Consider the following 27457-nt stretch of genomic DNA (forward strand, 5'->3'; position numbering starts at 1 on the left):
TATAAATCTTTAAATGTTAAAGTTACACCTGAAAATTAAAACTGCAAGCAGTGATGAACGGGCCCTCGCAGTCCACGCACATCGGGGCATGCTGCTGTCAGGGCGTGCTGCTTACCCGACCCCATTGCCCAATTATTGTGTGCGCATGTGTCAACTGACCGTGTTTCGGACAAAACGTATTTGTCTTGATAATAGCGCCACCTGCTGGTCATTTTTGGTGTGTGAGTTACAGGGGCCAGTCTATACCACCCCTATCAATTTCATATCTATAAGTGTTATGGTGTGGGCACAGTGCCAAATATTAAATTAGACTGGCACCAGACCGCCACCAGTGGCGGATTGGTAAAACCTTCAACGGATATCCTCAGGAGGGCATTGGCAATACTTATACCAAGTTTTGTGTTAATCCAAGCAACTGATGTGGAGATATAAAATACTTCAATTTAAACAGCGCCACCTGGTGGTCATCTGCCAAAATTTTGCACAGAGCCTTAGGGGCTCATGGGGAAGTAGTAACCTAAATTCAATGTCATTCGGACAAAGCAATGTGGAGATATGCAACACTTTCTGTTTGGAACGAAATCTGCAGGAAGTTGTTATTTAATAAGTTGAGTATTCTTTGGAATATCAAAATTCTTTTAATAACTTTTTGTCAGAAGGGTCCACAGAAGCTGTGTGCAAAGTTTCGTGCAAATTGGTAAAATTGCCTGAATTGCCTAAAATTGAAAAAGTAGGTTTGCAACAAAAAAAACAGTAGGCGGAAATGGGCGTGGCTTATATCAGGAGATTCAGCACAATTCACTGAACATGTGGATATCAGGTTTTTGAATGTGCGACAAACTATATGGGAGTTATAAGCCAAAACGAACTTTCCTTGATTATACTGGAAAGTGCGTAAATTCACAACGACAACAGATTATAAAATTTTTCAGCAGGTGTGATGTATATTCCAAGTTTGGTGAGTTTTGGGGTATGTTCAGGCAGTGAAAAATGCGATCATTTGGGAGGAAAAATAATAATCACTACAAAAACAATAGGGTCCTTGCAGGTTCCCTGCTCGGGCCCTAATTACAAAAACAATAGGGACCTCGCAGGTTTCCTACTCGGGCCCTAATAATCATTCCAAAAACAATAGGGACCTTACAGGTTTCCTGCTTGGGCCCTCATTAGAAGTAAAATAAAAAATAATTAAAAAGATTATTAATTTATCACACAACTAGAAATAATCAGGTCATAAATAAACTTAAAAAGTAAAAGCAAATTGAAAAAACAAACTTAAAATATAAAATGATAATCTGAAGTAAATTTAAAATGCAAAAGCTGAAATAGAAATGCTAAGCCTTAAAGCATTTGTAAAGATGAAATTGTAAATGGTAATGGAAATATTACAAGGGAAATATGAAATGTGTAATTTAGAATGGGGAATAGTTAAGCTTAAATATAAATTTGATGATTAAATCAAGAGGAAATACTCTGTACCTCTCAGCAATACATATTTTTTAGACTACAACTGTCTTAACAATGAGTAAAATATATGAATATAAGGAAAGAGATCAGTGAATGTAATAAATACTTCAGTTATTATCGCTGACAAAGGAATGTTCTGCCATGTTTTGCACATGCGTATTTCATATCCAGCAATTCATATCGTAAACTCTACAACTGACTACCCCAGTAACAAATTGGCCACATTTTTGCACTTTTACCAGACATGGTCCGGCATAAAAGCTCCCATCCACTTGTAAAGAACATGTATATCATGGCAGTCTCTAGTTCCAATGATTTCTACAGCTCTCATTTTTCTGTGATGGAATGAGTGGAACATAAACTACCTTGTCACAAAAAACAACACAAGTTTAATTCTGTCATGAATTTATTATAGGTCTTCTGAAAATGTGACCAAACCTACTGGATCAAAAATATACATACAGTAACTTTAATGATCAATTTAGGTGATTTTAACTTGTGATTCTGATTGATACCAGCTGGTGACTTTTCTGGACCCATTTTAATAGGGCTTGTTTGATACAGCCATTAGACTCAGCCACAAACACTACAATGGGAAAGTCTAAGGGGCTCAGCATTGATCTGAAAGAGCCCATTATTGATTTGAACAAGTCAGGAAAGTCACTTGGAGCCATTTCAAAGCAGTTACAGGTCCCAAGATCAACTGTACAAACAACTGTTTGTAAGTAATAAGTGCAGTGCTGTGTGAAAAGGGTTACCACGATCAGGAAGAAAACACAAACTATCACCTGCTGCTGAGAGAAAACTGGTCAGGATGGTCAAGAGTCAACCAAAAACCACCAAATAGCAAGTCTGCAATGAATTAGAAGTCGGTGAGAAGGTGAGGCCTTTAACCCCAAGAACACCATACCTACTGTCAAGCATGGTGCTGGTAGTATTATGCTGTGGGGCTGTTTTTCTGCCAGTGGATCTGCTGCTCTCAAGAAAGTAAATGGAATAATGAAGAAGGACTTTTATCTCCAAATTCTTCAGGAAAACCTAAAATCATCAGCAGAAGATTAGGTCTTGGGTCCAGTTGGGTGTCCCAACAGGACAATGATCAAAACACACATCAAAAGTGGTAAAGGAATGGATCAATCAGGCTAGAACTGAGGTTTTGGAATTGCCTTCCCAAAGTTCTGACTTGAGCCCCATTGAGAACATGTGGACTGTGCTGAAGAAACAAGTCTATGCCAGGAAGCCAACAAATTTAGTTGAACTTCATTGATTCTCTCAAGAGGATTGGTAAAAAATTCAGCCAGAGGCCTACCAGAAGCTCGTGGATGGCTTACAAAAGCACCTAATTAAAATGGCCAATAGACCTTTAACCAAATATTAGAATTACTGTATGTATATTTTTGACCCAGCAGATTTGGTCACATTTTCAGAAGACCTGTACTCCACTCATGCCATCACAGACAGCTGTAGAAATCATTGGAACTTAAGACTGCCATGATATACATGTTATTTACAGAGGGATGTTAACTTTTGACCGCAACTGTACTTGGTTTTGACCTTGTCTTGTTCAAAGCTGTTATTTCAGGTCCAGAATCAGTGACTTTTGTTAAGGTCACCACTGCTAAAAGTACTGAACTCATCTGCCTGGGCACAGGCACCAAGACATGTTGGTTACAGCAGGGTCTGAAATGTGCCCTGACATTGGTAGACAAAAAGAATAAATGCATGAAGTGAACTTGAATCATTATGCAAGAGGCCTCTCCTCTTTTCTCTGTAGTTTTTTGCACACCATATTCATGTTATCAGGTGAAAACTTTGGAATCCAGGTGATCCTCATTTTTGACATTCAAATTGCTGTTGTGGAAGGAGACAAATGGTGCTGAAAATCTTCCAAAAGACATACAGTAAAGACATAAAGACACAGAAAGAAGTCCATGTTCACCAAGCTGTAAACAAGGCAGTTTGTCTTGATTTAACAAGGTGACACTGTGGAGTTAAGACAATGATAACTTCATTCATAGACCCAAAGAACTTGTCTCACTGATTCTTGTGCACAGGACTGAAGCAGTCAAAAGCAATCCAAAGCGCTGAACCTCCCATCTTTCCTATTCACTTCCCCCTGCTCTGTGTTGGCTTCTGGTGCAGAGGAACATGTTGGGTTGGGATGCTGCAGAGCTGTGGTGCTATTGGCTGACATGTGCCACTCAGTGGGATTTGCAAGATTCTTAAAAGCAAGTGGAGTGAGAGAGTGGGTTGGCTCTACAGTTTATGATAGCAGTGCATTTATGTCTGTTATGACATCAGCACCGTAAGCTCCATCATGTCTCCCTGCAGGAGGTGCACCACTGCACCGCACTGCATGCACAAACACACACACACACACACACACACACACACACACACACACACACACACACACACACACACACACTGGATGCACTGACAGAGGAGAGGTAATCTGCTCTGGCTGCATGTTGTGTTGCTGCTGTGCAGTTAAAATGATACACATTTTAAGAGCCAATCTACTGATATTTTAATACACATAATACATACACTAAAATCTCTTAACTAGTCATGGGGAGTAAGAAATTTGTTCATTGAAATTCAGCACCACCAAGTATCTAGATCAACATGTAATGAAATGTTTAACAGTCTAAATAGGTATACACGATGACTATCCCAAACCATGGGCAGTAGTCTGCTGCTATAATGTGCACTTGTGAGGTCCAACACTGATGTTGGATAATAAGATCTGCATTCCAGTTCATTTCAGAAAAGTTGGATAAAGGGGGTTGAGTTGAGGCTCTGTGCAGGCAAGTCAAGTTCTTCCACAGCTAGTCTGACTCACCAGATGTACACTGTGTGCCTATTTTAGGCAGTATTCTCCTTCCTTTTACTATTTTTAAAATCCCTCTCACTGCAGGAAACACAAACCGCGGAGCTGGCAACCTACACATTGAAAATCGCAATTTACCACCTGGTTGCTGACAGAACAAACCTGAAAACGCTTGAAGAGCTTACCTTTTCTCATGTGGGGCTTTAGCCATTTTAATGCCAGGGCTCGCCTTCTTACATGCAAAACAAGTCCCTTCCCCAGACTATATTGCAAGGGAACCATTGATGTATCCTGGGCTTTGCACAACCAAGTTTGTAATTGATTTAAAGAAATACGAACAAGCCGGAGTGTTTTTTTTCCCCCATAATAAGAATTAGTGCAGCCAGGCCTTTTCCAGGGCTGACACAGCACTGTGGAGATCTACAGGAAGTTGAGAAAACCATTTCTAATGGAGCTGGCTTTGTGCAGTAGGGAACTGTCATGTTGAAAAAGGAAAAAGCCTCCACCAAACTGAAAGTACTGTCTAAATGCCAGTGCCTTTGATTGGCCTAGGCCAAACCTATGGAGTTAAAATCATGCCAAAACCTCACAAACACACAAAACATTTTTTACTCACACCCAACGATTCACAGACAAACTCAGTGTGGTTTGCAAATACAAAACATCATTCACAAACTAATGCATTTTGTTTTGCAAATAAGAAACATACGTATCAAACAAATACATCATGTTTCAGAAACAAATACAGCATGTTTTACACATACAAAGAAACATATTTATTCAATTACAAAAAATATCCTTCAAGTACAAACTAAAATCTTTCAAGTACCAAAAAATCCTTCAAGTACAAAAACAGAACAACCTTCAAGTACAAAAAAATCCTTCAAGTACAAAAAACAATTATACAAGTACGAAAAACTGTCACGTGCCTTTTGGCACTAATTTTCCACCTTGCAGATTCACACACAAATGCCAGGAAACTTTCGAACAAATGTCCTGTAATTCACACTCCACAATAGCAGGTGGCGCTGTTGAGTCAATTGAAGGCTGCCAGGACGATTTTTTCCCCCCAAAATCTTTATTCAAGGCCGCCAACAGGAGCTATCATGTGTAGATTCGACTTGCCAGGCAATTTAACACAATGAGCCAACAGGTGAGTTTGTGGTTGTTGCTGGTGAAAAATCAAATTTTAACTACACTCCAGAAATGTCTTTTGTGGGTACGATGATAAATATGTAGCTTGGTACCGCAGGAGCTAACCTAGCTTACACCGATTAGGCTAACTTAACTTTTCATTCTGTTTCTAACTTAACTAAATTAAACTATGGCCACATATAACGTTACACTTGATACGTCTTGGTCTTAAGACTAAATTTTGAAGTGAAGACGACCTCAGTCCACACACATTTGTTTTAGCACCACCTGAGGAGTCGTGTTAAGTTACTGCAGATAAAACACACGCCCTGCTTTCGCTGCTTCACATTGAAAGGTTTGAAATAACAAAGTAACGGGAGGCTTTTATTGTGAAGAGTATATAGGAAGTGAAATGCGGTCATTAGCGCAAACTTTTTTAGCGGCGCTGCTCGCGCTAATTCACATGAAATCAGGTATGTGGTTTGAGGTTAAGATGTATATGGCCGAATACTGAAAACATCCACAAGATTCTGAGTCAGAGGCGGCAAGTCGAATCTACACATGATAGCTCCTGTTGGTGGCCTTGAATAAAGATTTTGGGGAAAAAAATTACAGGACATTTGTTAGAAAGTTTCCTGGCATTTGTGTGTGAATCTGCAAGGCGGAAAATTAGTGCCAAAAGTCATGTGACAGTTTTTTGTACTTGTATAATTGTTTTTTGTACTTGAAGGATTTTTTGGTACTTGAAAGATTTTAGTTTGTACTTGAAGGATATTTTTTGTAATTGAATAAATATGTTTCTTTGTATGTGTAAAACATGCTGTATTTGTTTCTGAAACATGATGTATTTGTTTGATACGTATGTTTCTTATTTGCAAAACAAAATGCATTAGTTTGTGAATGATGTTTTGTATTTGCAAACCACACTGAGTTTGTCTGTGAATCGTTGGGCGTGAGTAAAAAATGTTTTGTGTGTTTGTGAGGTTTTGGCATGATTTTAACTCCATACAAACAACCCTGTTAAAAAACAGCCCAAGACCATTACTCCCTTCATTCTCCTGTTTTCAGCTAAATATAGATCTGTCCATCAGACTGCCATCACTGTTAGTCAGCTTTGCATGTAGCATGGAATATGGTGTCTTCTTTGAGCCTTTCTAAAAACAAAAACTGGTTTCTAACTACAGTAGTAATTATGAGCAGTAGGAATATTTATAAAGCAAAGGAGCATATAATATGTGGGGATTACATACAAACACACTATGTTCACCATTAATGCATCTTCTGTGTATTTCCCCACTGTGAGGAAACTGGTCCTGGGTGCAGCTGAAGTTTCTCATGCTTCAAACACAACTCAAGCCTTTCATGACTGCAAAATACACCATAACTGCTACCACTGAGAAATAAAGTTTTCTTTTAGAGTGAGTAAGGTTTTTTTCAGGGGAATTACAAAAATCCTTGCTACATGTTAATTTGGTTTCACGGGCTGCATTTGGCCTGCCTGAGGCCACACAGATGACAACTTCCTGTAAACAAGAACAGTCTGTCTTTTTCCTGTCACCCTATTAGGCAAAAAGTTGCCAAGCTGTCAGGTTGATAGTTTACTAAAAAACAGTCATGAATTCATTGTACTGTTTTAAAAGTCAGAGCTGAACCTTACGCTTTGCTTAATGAAGCAATGTTCTTCAGGTTTCTCATGAGGTGATTTGACAGCAGCCTTTAACCACCTGCACTTTGTTGTGTTATTAGGTTTCAGCTTTTCCAAAAAAAGCAATTGGAATTTAAGATTAGACTGACCTGATTGAACATATCTGCAAAACCACAATGAGTCACAGGGACAACACAGAGAACATAGGCATGGCCAGTTATAAAACAGTATTATGATGACAGAGATTCTGCTTTAATACAGGCATTTATTGGAATTTTTACTTAATAAGTGATTGTTGGTAAGACCAGCAGGTTTAGGGTTGAAAAGCGGCTAGACTGAATCCCCAGGCTGACTTGAACATTTGCTGCCAAGTTAGCCTTTAGCAAGACACATACTGTATACCTGAGCTGCTGAGTGGAACATTGTACTAGAGTTTTCCTAAGGACAAGGAATCATACAACACTGCCAGAGCAAGCCTGAAAGCTGGCATCAAGGAGGCAAAGAGGAGACATCAGCAGAGACTGGAGAGGGACCTCAACACCAAAAACACAAAAGATATGTGGCAGGCGATTCAAAATGTCACAGGCTACAAAAATGAGTGAGGACCGGCCACTGTCAGTAACAACAGCAGATGTGAGAAAAATCCTGCTGAGAGTGACAGCCATCATCATTCCTGCACCTAAAACGTCTGCTGTGTCTAGTCTAAATGTCTACCACCCTGTGACTCTCACCCCCATCGTAATGAAGTGCTTTGAGAATATGGTTCCCCAGCACATCAAAGACACATCCCTGCCAGCCTGGACCCTCACCAGTATGCTTTCAGAACCAACAGATCCACTGAGGATGCCATATCTACTGCCTTCCACTCAGTCTTCACTCACCTGGAGAATAAGAACAGCTACATCAGGATGATGTTTGTTGACTTCAGCTCAGCATTCAATACAATCTCACCATGAAGCTGATTGGAAAACTAAACACTCTGGGCTTGAGCACAACACTCTGCAACTGGATATTGGACTTCATCATAAGTAGACCCCAGAGAGTAAGGATTGGTAGTCACGCCTCCTCTATGTTGGTGCTCAACACTGGAGCCCCCCAGGGCAGTGTGCTCAGCCCCGTCCTGTTCACATTGTACACCCATGACTGCACTTCCATTCATCAACAGAACTCTATTGTGAAGTATGCATTCAACACCACCATCATTAGTCATATTATAAACACATTGAGAGTTCATTTCGGGGGTAAATCAACAACATCTACATTAGTGGAGCTGAGGTTCCTTGGAGTTTGAGGTTCCTCGGAGTTTAAGGTTCCTTGGAATTACCGTCGCTGAGAACCCTGAAAACCACAGAAAAGGCTCTACTTCCTACAGAAACTGAGGAAGGCTCAAACAATATTTAGTTAGCCCTTGTCACACAGAGATTCCGCAATATTGTAGCAACAAAGGCTTGCCCTTACACCGCCTTTGTGTGTTCACACTGAACCAAGCAATGCCGGCATAAAGCCGTGTATCCTTTACTAAAGCATACCCCAAACGCAGTTAACTCCCCCTTCTTCTGGCAAGTGATTCAACAACTTAGAGAGCTTTAGACCAAGACCCTAAGGTCTTTCCCTTTGCACCATGAGACCATGCAACAGAGAGTTCTAAGGTCAGAATATCTTACAGCAGGTTCCACCGGTGATTTAATGACAGTGTGTGGAGGTTTCCAGCAAACAAAGACATGTTGAAAATCATGTCACATAATCATCACCAGTCAACTGCGGGAGCCACCAGGTTTTTTGTGCGGAAGTATGAAGAAGAGTTGGTAGAACAGACAGGGTGACAGTTGCTATCTCTGCTGGCAGAACGAAGCTGTCCCCCCAAAAGGCACTGTGTTTTTAAAACCTTTGTTATTAAAAAAATTACGATGAATTTACCTTGTAACCTTTTAAGTAAAATTACTAATGTAATGGTCATTTAGGGTTTGCTGAAACACTATTTCAGCCAACATTGCAAGAGTTAGTTTCTCTTGTCTCATTTTCATGTTTATCCCCCTTTACTTGTTCTCTTCCTGCTGTCTCAAATTCCTGACCGTCTTCTTGCTTTCTCTCTTCTCTCCTCGTAGGCACCAGTTTACTTCAGGAGATTGTGTATCTCGTGAGTCAGGGAGCAGACCCTGATGAGATTGGCCTCATGAACATCGATGAACAGCTGCCTGTCTTAGAGTACCCCCAACCTGGCCTGGACATCATACAGGTAATGTAGCTAAAATTATGTTAGCATTCATTCACTTCATTAATCGACTTAATCATTCGGGACTACAGGAATTCTGGGGGCCTGCTGGGTATGGCAGCATTATGACAAAAGTGACACCTTGTTTAGATGTGTAACATGAGATGTTACTGGTAGCTGTTTCAATTTTACACCACCAAAATCCAAACTAGGCTATCCTTGCTCACAGTCACAAGGATTCTATCTTTTAGCTTAATGAGAACATAAGAACAACTGAACAGAAATGTTGTTTTTAAGGTTCATCACATCCTCAGACACTGCTGGATGATTAATATCTTAGGCTTTACTCAAACAAAAGTTGTAGACCAGTATGGACAGACATCAATAATTCTAAGGTCCACCCTGAAACAAGATGAGCGGCTGTTAGCCTATCTAACTTAACTCAACTGGACTTGTTTAGTTAGTTTTCTGTTTGATTTTGAGACTTGAAGAATCCATGATAATCCCACACAGAGTTTACACCTGGACCTCTGCCATTGTTGTCCTGCAACAAATACATTCATCAATGAATACACTCAATAAACAAACTGATGAGGTTCAAACCAGAGTCAGTGCCACAGAGGATAATATAGTGGATGCTGATAAGAAGATCACAGGGCTGCTCATAGCAGTAGAGGCTCTGGAAATGAAAATGGATTACTTGAAAAATAAAAGCCGACAGTCCAGTCTGCTGATTTTTGGTGTGTTGGAGGGTGTGGAGTAGAATGACATTGTGGCATTTGTACAGTTTTTTGCCAGAGATCCTGGGCCTGGATATACAGAGCAAATTGAAAGAGACATCATATCTCTACACCAAATACAATGTCCAGTACAAGGCCTATAGTCATGAAGTTTGGGGATTACCAACAGACGACAAAAGTGATGAACTGTGCCGAGGACAACTTCTTCTCAGTGGGGGAAGGATCTCTACTTATCCCGACTCCAGTACTGCAGTACTGTTCAGAAGAAGCTATTTGCCATTTGATTTATTCCTTAAATACAGCTGTCCTTTACTGATAGTGGGTGGTTACTGGAACTGTGTAATAAAAAAACTAAAAATACAACAAGCCTTGAATCAAATGCTGGAGAAGGTTGATGTTGTAGATAAATGGAAATTAATGTAGCCCTATAATCAGGTTACAAGATTTTTTCTAATCCACATAAAACATATTCTAGAACCAATATTTGGTTTGGTAGAGTTTGTAGCAAGTAGCATTGGTGACATCCAATTAAAATGGAGATTTATATTACTGGGATAATTTGGATAAACATTGAAATTCCTAGTGATGTAATAGGTCAATATTATCAGGTTCTGATTTTTGAAATTTACATTTTTTTAAATCTTAGAAGTAAGTGATAATGGGAGAACTGATCCATCAAACCTATGGGAAACTATGAAAGCCTATTTGTGGGGTGTGATGGTATCCTACTGTGGTTCCAAAAAGAAGAAAATGATTAAAGAACCGATAAGACTTAATAAATCCTTTAATCACTATCTTCCTGTCTCCGATCTCTGCATTTGGGTCCAAACAAAAACCCCCACCGTAACAGAATAATCTAGCCAGAATGGACCCAGCAGACATCAGAGTGCAATTTATGGACATTTGGGACAATTTGTGGGCAGTTTTGAATGGGAGGATGGATGTGGTGCTAATGCTACAGGCTGTAGCAGTTTTTGACAAGAAATTTTTAAGCCATGGTTGAAGGAGGCTCCAGTTGCTGCGGAACTGGTATCAGGGGTGGAGAAGCTCAGACGGGCTTTACTTGAAAACCTGTATAGCAGTGACTCTCAGCCTGTTAGCCATCCGTCAGCTCCGGTGTCTGCGAACTGTCAACCACTGCCCGGGGCCTCGTCTTCGCTGCTGCCCAGCGCCCCAGCCCAGGCCCATGCCTCAGCCCCAGCCCGGCTACCAGACCCCCCCCCCCAAGACCGCATCCTGGCTCCATGTTCTGCGGTTCCTTGCCACTGCCCGGGGCTTCGTCTTCACTACTGCCCAGCGCCCTGGAGCCATGCCTGCCCAGCACCTCAGAACCATGCCCGCCCAGAGCCCCAGCTCCAGTGTCGGAGGCCCAGCTGACGCCTGCTGGGTTTTCTCCATTAGAAGCATGGTTGACACCCAGGCGGACACCTGTTCCTGCTACTTCGGCGGCGGCCTGGCCGACTCCTGCTGGGTTTTCTCCATTAGAAGCATGGTTGACACCCAGGCGGACACCTGTTCCTGCTACTTCGGCGGCGGCCTGGCCGACTCCTGCTGGGTTTTTTCCATTAGAAGCATGGCTGACACCCCAGCGGACACCTGTTCCTGCTACTCCTGGAAGTGGTTCCCAGTCGGTGGTCCGGCTGACACCTGCCAGTGGTTCTCCATCGGGGGCCCGGCCGACATCTGTTCCTGCTCCTCTGTCGGCGGTCCTGCCGACACCTTGCAGTGGTTCTCTGTCGGCAGTCCGGCCGGCGCCTGTTCCTGCTCCTCCGTCGGCGGTCCATCTGGCGCCTGTTCCTGCTCTTCTGTTGGCAGCCATGCCAACACCTGTCAGTGTTTCTACATCGGCGGTACAGCCGACACCTGGCAGTGGTTCCCAGTCAGTGGCCCGACCGACACCTGTTCCTGTCCATCAGTCGGCCCGTCCTGGTCCTGTCCCGGTCCCTCGATCAGAGGTCCAGAGTTCTGATCCTGCCAGTGGTTCTCCAGCCAGTGTTTAACTGTCGGCAGTCTGGCCGACACCCACTGGTGTTTCCCTGCCTCCCGCTCTCCCTCCAGTGTCCCAGCCTACGCCTTTGCTGTCGGCCACCAGAGTGTCCCAGCCTACGCCTTTGCTGTCGGCCGCCAGAGTGTCCCAGCCTACGCCTTTGCCGTCGGCCACCAGAGGGTCCCAGCCTATGCCTACGCCTTCGCCATCGGCCGCCAGAGGGTCCCAGCCTTCGCCGTCAGCCGCCAGAGGGTCCCAGCCTACGCCTTCACCTTCGCCTTCGCTGTCGGCCGCCAGAGGGTCCCAGCCTACGCCTTCGCCGTCGGCCACCAGAGGGTCCCAGCCTATGCCGTCGCCGCCGGCCTCCAGAGGGTCCCAGCCTACGCCTTCGCCGCTGGCCGCCTCAATATCATATTTTATGCTGCACGCCTTTCAATCCTCTGGGTTTGGCTTGATGTACACCCACCTACATTATCACTGGTATGATAAATTACAGACATTTTCTTTACGAAAAGTTATATGTATCGCAAGAAACCTTATTTGAGTTTGTGACAGAGTGGTCCCCGCTCAGTATGTGTTTGGTTGCGAGTCTTCAACAATAACCTGTCTTGGACTAGATTGAGCTTAAGTTGCTCATTAAGCTTTTTTTGTTGCTGTTGTTGCACTTTTCTCCCTTTTTGTGTTTGTGTTTTTTGCCACTTGTTTTTCAGTTTTTTGTTTTGTATGTATTCATGCTTTGAAAGCAGTATAAGAGAAGTGTCTTTAATTTGACTACACATGACTGCTGCAGGAATAAAAAAAAAACACACTTAAAGGTCAGATTACTCATGACAGGGACTGTGAGAACAGTTGTATAGTGTTTTCTTTGGTTTTGCACAAAGTCTCCTAAAATCTGGAAAAGTCAATGATGATGTTATCAACTACATACTTATAGCACAAAGCCTGAGTTACAAATGGGGTTGTGAAGTTTTATTGATGAAGGCATTGACCCGGCAGGGAATGTAGGCCAAGCGTAAAATCTTTTTTGCAACTCTTTTATTTATCTTTTTTTATTTCCATTTAATTTTTTTTCTTGCACAAATTGAAAATGTGCATAAAAACAGGTAGATATAAATGCACCTAATGGTTTGTACTTCTCAGCAAACTGCTTACTTCAACAGAAAACAAGGAACACAAATGCAGATGTATATAGTAACTGTAGTATAAGACCGACGCACAGCCAACATTAAAGCTGCTACAAGGAACTTATGTTTTGTGAGTGTTTCATAACCAGTAAAATGTTCCTTGTAGTATTTTTAACAGATTCTCGAACTTATCAAGAACATTGTCCTTGCCACTTAAATTATATTATTATTATAACTTTAGAAAAAGTAACTACTCCCTTTGTTTCCACAGGAGCTGACATCCCCTCGTCTGATCAAAAGCCATCTTCCCTATCGATTCCTCCCCACAGCCATGCACAATGGAGAGGCCAAGGTCAGTCCATTGAGGCCTGACAGCAGAAAGGACTTTTCATTGCATTAAGATGCTAATGTAGACATTTTTGTCGCTTATATTTCTAGGCAGATTCACATGTTAAGAGTGTGCCCTAAAAGGAATAGCCTTCGTCTCTAATATGAGGCTTAAGCAGCATCACATGGGACTAATATTATGTATCTGACGGCATAGGGTATTGTTTGGGTATTGGTTCTGTTCTAGGTGATCTACATGGCTCGTAACCCTAAAGACCTGGTGGTGTCCTACTACCAGTTCCACCGCTCTCTCAGGACCATGAGCTACCGGGGAACCTTCCAGGAGTTCTGCCGACGCTTTATGAATGACAAGCGTGAGTATGGACTGGGACATACCTTGTCTGGTGACCTTAATCTGGTTTCAGGTCAGTGAACTGCTGTATCTCTCTATCTCTCTCTCTCATAGTGGGATATGGTTCCTGGTTTGAACATGTTCAGGAATTCTGGGAACATCGTATGGACTCCAATGTCCTCTTCTTGAAATATGAAGACATGTACAAGGTAACACCTCTTGTGCTTTTTTAGCCTTTGTCTGCTAGTATGTAACTCCAAGTCATAAGCCACTTCTCTGGCCTTAGTGAAGATCTGAATCCTCTGACTGTTTGGTGTATCAGATAAGAACAGTGAATCAGTAAACTTATCTAGGGCAGCTTCTGTACTGATGAATGAGACTGTGCACTGTGCAGCTCTTTGGTATGAAATCACTTTTTAACCTGTATTCATACACTAAAGGTCTTTGTGAGCATGCATGCTTACACATTTTTTGCGTTTTCTTTGAGATGTGCAGTATGAGTAAACAAAGTTTGCTTGTAGAGTTGCCTTGCTATCTGTGAGGCCTAAATAGGCTATTATTACATTATATCCTCTCCCTATCACATTTCAAACTTTTCTAAATGTAAGGGCCTGATTGATTGAAATTGCATCACAGTTGACTCCCGTGGAAATAAAAGCCCAGAGAATAAAATAGAATACCCAACAATTAAATTAAAAAAATAGATGAGTTAAAAATAGACAATTAAACCAGTGACAAATGTTAGAAGTGACCTCAGATCCTCAGACAGAAAGTTTCAACGCTGAGTACCCCTGAATGCAATATCCTGGTCGCTGTTAGTCTTGAGCCATGGATGAGGAATAGTCAGAGTCCTGCCCAAGGCTGTGCTCTGATTTGTAGCGCATCAGCAATATAATCAGGAGCCAGCTTTTGAAATGCCTTAGCAGGATCAAATCTTCAAAACAGCACTGAAACTTGCCATCTATACATATATTTTCTTCATCTTCCAGACAGCTGCAGCTGTACATTTTTCTTGGAGGTGAAGGGGTCTTCTGTCAAGTTGGCAATAATACATAGCACACATCGCCCAGTTACACTTTCAAAATGAAGCTTGCTGACAAACACTTCATATATTATGACATATTAAGGCTTTTGGACAGTTACCAATGTTGTCAAATGACCATGATTTGGGTAGGTTTAGGCCTCAAAACTACTTGGTTAAGTTTGGGCCCCAAAACTACTTGGTCAGGTTTACACTCCATAACTACTTTTTAAACTTGGTAAAGTTTAGGAAAGGATCATACTTTGGGATAAAATATCTACATTCAGTCTGGTAACTTATCCACAGTACTACTACTACCTCCAGTGTTGTAACTGCCAACAATGTGTTGTACAGCAAGTTGCTAGATCATCAAGTGAGGGCTCCTGACATCAGTCTTTCACCCCTCATCAAAACAGTCCACTTTTTGCAAAAAACACAAATCTGGTGGCTCTGCATCGATCTCATCAACAGTCCTGTGTAATGATAATGATAAGATCATTTGAAAAACACATGCTGGTAAGGATAATTCAGCAGCACCTTGACATTGGTAGGGACATGCCAGATCAAAGCATATGCTGACAAAAACCCTGCATGTAAAGGAAAACTTCTCTGTGAACCAAAAGCACCTTTCCTATCATTTGCCTACAACCATAACTTAATTTAACCTTTTTAGTTTGCTTCTGTAAGATGTGGAAGCTCATAACATTCTTGTGTAAAACTCTGCAGTTAAAGAAAAAGAACATAATATGCCACATTTACAACAATATTTGACCTTTGCTTACTCAAAGGCCCCTTTTTTTTGACATTATCTGGTCTTATCGTGGTTATGAGGCACTGACTCACATCATAGGCTTTTCTCAGAATTGGTTTCTTAGAACTGAACAGAGAAGACGTAACCGGTCTGAAAGATTCACTGTTGGATTTGTGCAAAAACATGACATCATTTTTTAGGTGCCCAGTGTTGAGAAAAAATCCACTCTTTATTGTATGCCATTTGAATTAATACTTCTCCAGTTCTCTGTGGAAATTGCCTAAGTAATGTCAATTAATTAAAAATATATAATGTAAAATAAGTGACTGCATAGGTATTCACCTCCTCCAAGTCGGTGTTTAGTAGCTGCACCTTTAGCCTCACTCACAGCACTGAGTCTGTGTAGATGAGTGTCAATCAGGACTGCACATCTTCTCCAAGTCTTCAGTAAAAGGGGCAAATTAGACACTTAATATACACAGTAGCAGTGGTCATACATAAGACTACATTAAATTAAATTTAAAGCTGCACTAATCATATTTATATTTATTTTTATATTTGCAATGATCAATGGTGTAATGTAAAAGAACAAAACAAACTCACTTATAGTGATAATCCCGCTAAATATGAGTGGCTCTACAAAGCTTTTTAGCCTCTTTCAGCTCATTGTTTGGTTTTCCAAAGGTTCCTCAAGAGTTGGTGGAAATCAGACCAGACCTAAAAGGAGAGGGAATATTAAATGTACCTTAATCAGGTGGCCAGATGCACGACTCAAAATAAATGCTAATCTTGCTATATTTCTGCTGGATGTGTAAACGGGCAACTGTTTGCTAACACGTTAGTCACAGACAACTTTACAGGGTCATAACATGTCAGTGTTAGGTTTACAGCGAGTTCCGGAGCCCCCAAAGGCAATTATGCAATATTACTGTTTTAAAGGAATAGTTTGACATTAGAGTCAGAATTAGTTAGTTAGTTCTAGTTAGATAATCAAAACAACTATCATATGTAGCTTACACTAAGTAGGAAGCTACAGTTAGGAGGGCTGAGCTCTGCATAAAGACATGGGAACGACTATACTGGCTCCGTCCAAAGTTAACAAAACCTCTTCTAAAGTCAACTGATTATTAATTAACACATTATATCTTGTTGTTTTAATCCATTCAGAAATGGAGGAATAAATAACCATCAGTCTCCAGCCTGCTTTGTGCTTATTGTCAGCAGCCTAATATGCTGTTAGTTTTGTATTTGTGATCATAGTGACATTAGCATTTAGCTTAGGTGCAATATATAAGAATTGGTCACCTGTTGAATTTATACTCCAAACAAAAAGGAGACAGCATTCCACCAGAATAACCACTAACTACTGTTAATTGTAGTAGCTGTTAGCTATCAGTTAGCTTAGTTAGACCTTCAGCTCGCGTCCAGGACAGGTAGCTCAGTGTCAGAGTGTTGGTATTGTTTACACTGCAAGCACAATAACTTTAAACTGCCGGGAGGCTTTCAGGCCTGAGACAGTGGTGACCCATCAGGGAATCAGCTCCGAACAGGACTCTGGGGACAACAAAGACACTTAGGCACAGAGACCGGAGAAACATGAAGCTTGAGAGGAGCTTGAGAGGATGGCTACTGACAGCAGTCGGTACCATCTCTGAAGGCCTAGCTATACTGTTAGACTATTGCCTCTTGAGGTACAAAGTGGTATTGTGAGACAGGACTAGCTTGTTAACATGCTAACTTCAGTAGATATCTCTGATACTTTACAGATATAGACATCTTTGACATATTTATCCACATTCTGTTCTGTTTTTAGTTAATTGTTGAGTGTTTTAAACTACAGTTCTTGCATATTGCAACTTTAAAGCCCCGTGTAGCCTACATCCTCACAGAGCTGCAATCTGGGTCAATAATTCTAACTGAACATGCCTTGAACACACAGACACCCATATATAAACATACAACCCAGTTCACTGATAACCTATATGATCCTAGATAATTGTGAGAGCTGTACATTTTGTCCTTACAATTTTCATATGTCTGCAGCCAGTGTGTCTCACCTTTCTACCCACATAGATTGTGTGAGCAAGGGAACACTGTGTTCTCTACAGCTGTGGGTGGATACTGTTTAGGGAAGCAGAATTGCTGACTTCATATTATGTAAGAATTCAAGAGGGAGGCAGTTTTTTCTATAATTGTTTGAAATGATTTTTTTCATAGATTTCAAATTTTTTCTCCTCCAGGATTCGGGGACGTTTGTGGAACAGTTAGCTCGTTTCCTGGGTGTTTCCTGTGACAAGGCTCAGCTGGAGGGCATGGTGGAGAGCTGTAATCAGCTCATCGAGCAGTGCAGCAACACAGAGGCACTGTCCATCTGCAGGGGTGAGTGGAAGAGGATAAACATAACATTCCTCTGGTCTGCTACCTAGGCAGAATTTTGAGTTTTTGGCTCCTTGTCATCTGCTGTGAGATGCCTGGCTGAAAGGGCTCTCGTTGTAGCTGACACTGACACTGTGGAGTAGAATTTCCAAAGCATCAGACTTGCCAAATGTGTCTCAAACCATGTCTGCCTTCTCTTCTACATAATGGAAAATAAAAAAAAATGAAAAAAAAAATGTGAAAAAACTTGACGGCAACGTCTCTTTCCAAAAATCATGATAATTGTAAATTACCCCAAGCATCTGTTTTGCATTATGATAAAAGAAATTGGGCAGCATAAACGCTGATACCGATATATGTGATAGGCCAATATTGGATTCAGATTCAAGTGCTTTTAGCATCACAAGCTCAGAGCCATCTAGTTCCATTATATTGGAGAAATGGCAGGCATCTCTATGGCCAATATCTCCAAAACTCACACCACTTACCACATTTTCAAATTTGCAGTCTTCAGCACTAACCAAGACTGACTCAGATGACATCACTAGAGGACATACCCTACATAACGTTGGCAACACAAAGGCTTTCCTGTACAACTTTTGACAATGCACTACTGAAGACCTATAAATGGACTTAGATGTGTACAATCAATGGATTTCACCATTACTATAGGAGAAAATATTTTGTCTAGATCATTTTAAATCTCATGTTACTGGTTGGGTTTTATCATAAAAATAAAAACACTTTCAACGGTGAAAAGTGCCTCTTGGCCTTGACTACTGGTATAATAAAAAAAAAATTTCAAAAGTAAGTGTGCTTTTGTCCTGACAGCTCACAGCTGGTAGCCCATAGACAATTTAATGTGAGAGAAACATACATTCAAAAATAGCTAGTGCTCAGCCTATTTTAAGTAAACATAATTCACTATATTCAGGATGTAAAGTGCAACATCAGTTATCTAGTTATTCCTGTATGTATTTTGATTTCCTTTTCATAATGTTTTAGCCAATTAGTCTTTTATGACTTTGGTGCCTTTTCATAAAGGTTGGGAATAACTTGGCTGCTAAAAAATGTATAAGAGGGCACAATGTAATGTGGAACAGTTGTTTACGTTTGGCGATGAAAGTCTTTTAGCAATGAACGTACCCACTGCACTGTTTTTTTTGTTGTGTGTGTTTTTCTGAACTGGTAGGATAGGTTTGTCTGAAGGCATCAGAGAGAGACTGCTGTTTCACTGACGGCGTTACCTGCTCAGCCGTCCTGCTTCCACACAGTGTTATTGCTGAGTGGTGGTGTTGAGATTTGTGCTCATGTTTGAAGTGTTTCCACTCGTGTGGTGACAAGTCAAGCAGTGCTTGAAGACAGTAACCTTAACCTTGACAGTAAATTAAGATTTGTGGCACCCCTAATATAAGCAATTTTTTTTGCAATAATCCCTCAAATGTGGTTATCAAGCAGTTGTCACAAAGATATGTAAGAGGCAAAATATCCATTTTACAGTTTAACAATAAACCTTATTGTCTAAAATGACATCACTGCACTGAAACGGTAATCTTCACTGGACATGTAAGAATTCTTCTGCATCATGGTCTGTAAAACCAAAAGGTTTCATATCAGCCAATATCGTAAAACATATACAGCGACAGGATATATCTGTGATAGGTCAGTGTCAGCTGATAATATTGACCAACTAATATATCGGTCGGGCTCTAATATACACTGAACAAAAATATAAACGCAACACTTTTGTTTTTGCTCCCATTTTTCATGAGCTGAACTCAAAGATCTAAAACATTTTCAACAAAAACAAAACTGCACATTTCAGAGTGGCCTTTTATTGTGGCCAGCTTAAGGCACACCTGTGCAATATTCATGTTGTCTAATCAGCATCTTGATATTCCACACCTGTGAGGTGAGATGGATTATCTCGGCAAAGGAGAAGTGCTCACTAACACAGATTTAGACAGATTTGTAAACAATATTTGACAGAAATGGTTCTTTTGTGTATATAGAAAATGTTTTAGATCTTTGAGTTCAGCTCATGAAAAATGGGAGCAAAAACAAAAGTGTTGCATTTATATTTTTGTTCAGTGTATGTGGCAATAAAAGAGGTGAATGAAGATAAATTGTGATGAATTGTTGCTATGACAATAAATAATGAAATGGCATGAAATAATTATGAGTTGAGTTTTTAGGCCTTTCGATTTCCATTATTTTTCCATTATTTCATTGTTTTTTTTTGTTTTTTTTTACACAATTACACAAAATATGATTATTTATCTCAGAATTTCTAAATACACATATATTTCTAGATTAATACCATATTGAACACCTTTGGGTTCCATAGTTATCTATATAAGTCACTTTAAATTAAATACATGGATATATACATCGATCAGGCATAACATTATGACCACCTGCCTAATATTGTGAAAGTTCCCCTCCTTGTGCAGCCAAAACAGCTCTGACCTGTCAAGACATGGACTTAAGACCTCTGAGGGTGTCCTGTGATGTCTGGCACCAGGGCGTTTTATAGTGGATCCTCTGGGTCCTGTATGTTGGGGGATGGGGCCTCCATGGATCAGACCTGCTCGATCAGATTGGGATCTGGGGAGGATCTGGAGGCCCGGTCAACAGCTTGGGCCCTTTATTGTGTTCCTCGAGCTGTTCCTGAGCAGTGTTTGTGGTGTGTCAGGGCACATTGTCCTGCTGGGGGGCCACTGCCATTGGGTAGTATTGTTGTGATGAGGGGGTGTACTTGGTCCACAACAGTGTTTGGATGGGTGGTGCGTGTCAAGTGGCATTCACATGAATGCCAGCACCCAAGGTTTCCCAGCAGAACATCGCATTGTGATGAGATGATCAATGTTATTCACGTCACCTGTCAGTGGTTTTAATGTTGTGGCTGATGGTGTATAGCGTTTTCTTACACTCAGTTTGACAGGATTATAGCACCACCATGTGGCTACATGTTGGATCTTACACCACGGATTGCATTTCAATACTTCAGCATACTATAACTAATGTATAAACTGTATAGTGTATGATTCAAACCTGCAAGGCCCAGCTTGTTTTAACCCTCTTTGGAGTTTCATGTGTACATTTTTACACATATTCTTTAAATAAATTTGTTCTTATTATTCAGTTTTGTTTATATACCATTCCTGTTTTGATTTGATGTTTTGGTTTTTGTCACGTGCTTTTTTTCTGTTTTCCCATCAATTTTATTTTCCTTTTAGTACATGGAAGTCTGATGTCTGGTCTGCTATAGGCTTAACACACAGCTGACTGTCAGTCTGATCTGTCTCACACACACCACAGCAGGTGAGTCACTGCCACATCAGGCTGTATTCACTCTGCAGCTGAAAAATGTAAAACAACATGTAATGTTTTCAGTACAGCAAACAAAATTAGAATCTGTATGAAGCAAAGCAAAAAGCTTTCAAGCCAACTGTTAAGATTTAAAACAGCAGTTTGAGGATATCGTGTGCCCTTATTTGGAACAAGAAAATAGGACGGGACTCAATAAATCAGATTAGATTAGATAAGCAGTCATCTAATACACATCTGGTTTTACTTGAACCGAATTCTTTTGCCAAGATGTAAATTAATGAATGATTTAGGGAGTGTTGTAACTCGGTGTTGGGCATCAGCTAATGAATCTGTTTTAGTCATGTAACACTTTATTTTGAGGTCCATTTAATAAACGTTATCAGGTAAAAAGGACCTTTTTAAATTTTTATAAGATGTGTAGTAATAATAATAGCATATTAAGCATTTTTTATTGATTATAAGCACTTGTAAGAAACTCTTTCCTAGCGTGAATTTAACCCTGAAAACGTATCTCCGTTCCGCACATTTACATATTTGGGTTTTTTTTCCCATGAAAAAATGTAACTCTTCAACTTTACCTCGTTAAGTATGAAATATTCTATTGATATGCAAATTAATCTGGATTCTACGGTCGTGGTCAAAAGTTTACATACACTTGAAAATAACATATGTAACATGGCATTTTGAGTTCCAATGATTTCTAAAACTAATTTCTCTGTGATGAATGAGTGGAACATAAACTACTTTGTCACAAAAACATTCATGAAGTTTGATTCAATATTTAACTTATTATAGGTCTTCTGAAAATGTGACCAAATCTGCTGGGTCAAAAATATACATACAATACAAAATATACACTAATAATTCTAATATTTTGGTTAAAAGTCTCTTGGCCATGCTTTTGATAGCCATCCACAAGCTTCTGGTAGGCCTCTGGCTAAATTTTTAACCAATCGTCTTGACAGAATCGGTGAAGTTCAACTCAATTTGTTGGCTTCCTGGCACAGACTTGTTTCTTCAGCACAGTCCACATGTTCTTAATGGGGTTCAAATCAGGACTTTGGGGGGCCATTCCAAAACCTCAGTTCTAGCCTGATTGATCCATTCCTTTACCACTTTTGATGTGTGTTTGGATCATTGTCCTGTTTGAACCACTCAACTGCACCCAAGACCCAATCTTCTGGCTGCTGATTTTAGGTTTTCCTGAAGAATTTGGAGATAAAAGTCCTTCTCCATTTACTTTCTTTAGAGCAGCAGATCTGCCCCACAGCATATTTCACCAGCACCATGCTTGACAGTAGGTGTGGTGTTCTTGGGGTTAAAGGCCACACCTTCTCTCCTCCAAACATATCGCTGGTCATTGTGGCCAAACAACTACATTTTTGTTTCATCTGACAAAGGTGCCTCATCTGGAGCAAGGGCTTCTTTCTTGCACAGCAGCCTCTCAGCCCATGGCAATGCAAAACACGCTTGACACGCTGACAGCAGGTAGTTTGTGTGTTCTGATCGTGGCAGGGACACAACTGGGCCATGCACTTTATACTTACAAACAGTTGTTTGCACAGTTGATCTTGGGACCTGTAACTGCTCTGAAATGGTTCCAAGCAACTTTCCTGACTTGTTCAATGATGGGCTTTCAGATCAATGATGAGCTCTTTAGACTTTCCCAGTGTAGTGTTTGTGGCTGAGTTTAATGGCTGTATCAAACAAGCCCTGTTAAAATGGGTCCAGAAAAGTCACCAGCTGGTATCAATCAGAATCACTCAGAAGTTAAGAGGCCATGCTACAAAGAACATTCAATTCACCCAACTTTCTATAATCACCTACATGTATCTTTCAATTTGCCCTATTATTTGCTGTATGTATATTTTTGAGCCAGCAGAATTGGTCAGATTTTTAGAAGACCTATTATAAATTCATTATTGAACTAAACTTCATGATCAGGTTTTAGAGTACATCATAGCAACAAACAGCATTAATTAAAGTTGCAAATGATCTCTTAATCACTTCTGACAAGGGTTGTCTCTGTGCTAGTCTTATTAGACTGCAATAGGTTTAGACTGCCTCTTTGTCTCCTCCACTCACAGGCAAAGAGGAGGGGAGAAGAGCGTGGCTCCTGAGGGAAAACAAGAACGCACAAAACACCAACACACCCACAACACTAGGGTGGTAACAATCACGTTGTGGTTGTTGTCCAATGCAGCTACACAAAGCTTAACAGAAAAAAAGTGGAAAAAAAATGTGAATGAAAGTATAACGTTACAGATCATAAACATGGTAAACATATTTAATGTCATCTTATACACAAAGCTTACTAGTTTAATTTGTTATATTCTAACCTTAAATATGTGTGGTTTGTTATGCTGTAATGTTGTCTTGGACTCTTCCAAGACTTTCCTCTCACAGCAGAGCATCTGGTTAAGTGCGGCCCAGGGTTATGCAGGGAAGGTCCCAAAGCAAATGATCCATGACAGCAGACTCGCTTATGGTTGGCATTTAAGTAACGTTACACATGCAAAAGGTGGTGCTGCCCACCCACTCTGTACCTCAGAGAACTAATGGCTGCTCTTGTGAACTAACTTGAGTTTGTACCCCACTCTCTCTTTTTCTCACTGCCTTGAAAGTGTAAGTCATTGGGTTTTTGGGAATCTCCTCAAAAAAGCCTTGCATTCCAATACCCATACTACCATACCATACTATTTAGAATGTCAGAAAAAGATTTAGAATGTCCTCATATGAAGTATGTGAAATACAGAATGTGAAAAATACCAGGATGTCCTACTACATCCGGTGGCATGTTGCAGCATATAAGTCGGCATGCTTTTCTGGCTGACCTACAATCCTCTGGCAGCGGAAGATACATCACATACGCAATATAAAACAAAGCTGGGCGAGCACAAACATTTGACAGCTCACTGACAAATGTGCTTTCATCTGTCATTGCAGTCTGTCATCTAAGTGTAAGAACAATAAAAAAAATTGTGCTAAGGCTGCAACAGATATAGGAGCAAGACTGTCAAAGTTCAAGGCGCGCTGTCACGACAATTCGGAAGGCTCCCTTAACTTTCAGCCAAGTCTTCGGCCATATTAGGCTAAATTCTCTTTCAGCGACTGCTGTCTTCCTGGGCCAGCTCTCCAACTAACCAACCTCATGATGCAGTCAGTGACACAATGCCAATATGATGATGAGCCAGAATGAAAGCATTAGTTAGTACCAAACATATATCAATTATAATTTAACATGTAAACATTTTATATCTTTATATTTGAAAATGCCTTCAAAAATAAATTCCAACACACTTCATTCTGTACAAAACTTGTTAATATTATGTCATCTTCAAAGGTAACTGAACTTTCATTTCTTCCCTCTTGCTGTGTATCCTGCCTGCAGGTCGTGTGGGTCTGTGGAAGGACGTCTTCACAGTGTCCATGAATGACAAGTTCGACACAATTTACAGACAGAAGATGGGCAAGTCTGACCTGACCTTTGACTTCTGCCTGTAAGGAGCACCCTCCCCCAGCATCGTCTCCCTACTCTACACCCACTGATCTACTTCAGTACATTTGACAAGTGCACACTTCCTGCCAAAGCCCACGCTACTACATCGCCATTCAGTCAATCAGTCTGAAGTTTATGGTACAATAAGACAGTAGGAGTACACTACAAGACTTTTCCCAGAATGCAATCTGTCTCAAATCAACAAGTCATCACCAACCCCACCCTTGTGGACTGATCAAAAAGAATCCAGATTTATTGGGAATTTCATGAAATTTCTCAATCAATAGTAAACCAACCTCCCTCAACCCCTACCTCCACGGTATGTTCCCACTGCTGTGTATGTATATGTGTAAATACTAACCAGGGTTTGACCGATGTAGGTTTTTTAGGGGCTAATACCAATAATTTTGACCTAAAGTATTGGGCAACATTTATATTCAAAATACATGAAGATATTTGTGACTGAAATACACAAAAAAATCACATGTCTAAATGTCAAGATATTTCTTCATGTTGGTTTGTCCTGTAATCCTGTTATCCCTTATTTGCTGACCCATGAAGTTCATGAGTATACCAGAAACAAACCAGGAAGTGTTGTCCAAAATCTTCTGTAAGCAAAAGTGTTCTTAACTGACTAAAACATAATAACTCAAATGAGGGGCAAAAAGTGTTCCTGAGATACGGAAATTGGATAATAGTGCACACTTTTGGACATTTTCTCCTTAAAAGCCTTCAATGTGTTGCACTCATTTGTATACACCATTAGTGACAGAAGTAGTTTGTGAAGGGTGATAAAAAGAGCTTAAGAGAGGTTCAAATCTGAGTTTCCCACCTGAACACACTTCACCATTGATACCTGAAGAGGGTGTGATGTGAACTGTCAGTTTTAGAAAGTTACAAAACTTGTTGTATATCACCATGCCAATACAAATGTCTCTAGCTTTCCCTAACTAGAGGGGCCATTCTAGTCTACTTGAGCTGATCAGAAGGATCGGGGACAACACTGATTCATCCTGGTCAAAATGTTCATGTGGTAAACATGTTTGTAAGGAGTGGCAATATTTGCATTCATTTAGATTCATGCTTCTGTCTGCCCAACAAATATAAGTTCAATATTCACACTCCTTTTAGCTCTGTTTGGGTCTTCACTTAACTCTTGAGAAAAATATGTCACCTTAGCTGCTAAATGCTCCACCATGTTCCCTCCGAGTTGCTAACTTTGTCTGCTGTTTGGTGTATAGTGGGGGTTTTGCTGAAAACAGCTGCCTGCTGGAAACCAGGTTGAGCAGACTGCACTAAAAAAAATAAAGTTGCTAGCTGGAAAAAAAGCAAATCAATTACCTAAAGAAGCAAAAATGCTCGATAGAGCAACTGTTGAGTCAAGTGATGATTCTCTAGGGGGTCATCACTACGAGCGACCCATTTCACATTGCACATGGTCATTTAACCCACTTTGATTAATTAAAGTTTATTATATTTCTTTATTATTCACCTGCAAGCCTGGACTTGTTAAATTACAGTGTTGATCAGCCACAAATATCTTTAATATGTAAGTAGCCTCAGTAATACTCCGTGATGTTTCTGGTTGTCAGGTGGTCAAACCCTCTGAAACATTTACACCGTCATGAGACACTTAACCTCTTCAGAGAGGCCCAGGCTAATGAAACAGTTTTATGGTAAGTGGCTCTATAGGCCAGGCCCCACACACCAGTTTATTGGTGGGGAAACTGGAATACATTACTGCCTGTGAGTGAGGAATTAACTGGGCAGCATTCTGCTGTTGAAAAGATTTTTGAAAATATAATTTAGCTGCGATAAGACAACACCAACATCTGCCCTGTAATGTGTCAAACTAATATATCGGTCTAACCCTGAAACTGAGTGCTTTAGCAGTTGTCTTAATGCAGCGGTGGCTCCAAGCCCGGTTGATGCATGGAAGGTAACTGAAAGAGGTGAAGCCTATAGAAAAGAAGAAGCCTATCACGCCTAAATCAGCCCAGCAGCTCAGTGTCATGGCTGGGAGACTGTTGTGTCAGATGATCATTGTTTTTTTTTGCTCCAAGTGCTGCAGGACTTTCATCTTCCTTTACCATTTGTCACTGGACACTAACGTATAAGCTTTATGTGTGTGTATGGATGTATACGAGTGTATGTTTATTGTCTAAGACAGAGAGAGAGAGAGAAAGCAAGCAAGACAAAGAGTTATGTCTTGCCTTCAGCCTCCTCTGTGTCCACAGTGACAACAAAATCAAGGATACATCGATGATCTTTCAATGCACTTTGTGTAGAATGATAAATTATGTGCAACTCTGTCACTCAAAAATAACACTGTGGTAAGATCTGACACTGAGATGAATGGGCTTAACGCAAGACAAAGAATCTAGAGCACATTCTAGAAATAATGGTTGCAAGGGGTAGCACACTCCACACTTGAACATTTTGCTTGAGATATTAACTGGTGTTTTGTACAAAAACGTGGTGGTTACATCGTCAGCATTTGAGATGCAATCTGCTGCACTGTGTTTACTGTATATCATCAAATTTATACCTCCTGGTGGTTAAATGTGCAGCTGCTGCTCAGTTGCAGATGAGGTTGCGCCAAACACAGTAAATATTATGTGATGTATTGTCTACCAGCTATAATGGCTATAATTTA

The 27457-nt window shown here is 40.6% G+C and overlaps 1 protein-coding gene across 1 annotated transcript in view; it reads left to right on the forward strand.

The window, feature by feature from the left end:
* The window catches only part of sult4a1 (sulfotransferase family 4A, member 1), a 43131-nt gene extending 18325 nt beyond the window's left edge, over window positions 1–24806 (forward strand). The window contains exons 2-7 of the mRNA XM_073481103.1: window positions 9185–9315; window positions 13414–13494; window positions 13717–13843; window positions 13936–14030; window positions 17834–17972; window positions 24694–24806. Coding sequence (XP_073337204.1) covers window positions 9185–9315; window positions 13414–13494; window positions 13717–13843; window positions 13936–14030; window positions 17834–17972; window positions 24694–24806 — 686 coding nt within the window. The remainder of the gene's footprint in view (window positions 1–9184; window positions 9316–13413; window positions 13495–13716; window positions 13844–13935; window positions 14031–17833; window positions 17973–24693) is intronic.
* Window positions 24807–27457: the final 2651 nt, after the last annotated feature.

This window comes from Pagrus major, chromosome 14 (genome assembly GCF_040436345.1).
Source record: "Pagrus major chromosome 14, Pma_NU_1.0".
Lineage (NCBI taxonomy): Eukaryota > Metazoa > Chordata > Actinopteri > Spariformes > Sparidae > Pagrus > Pagrus major.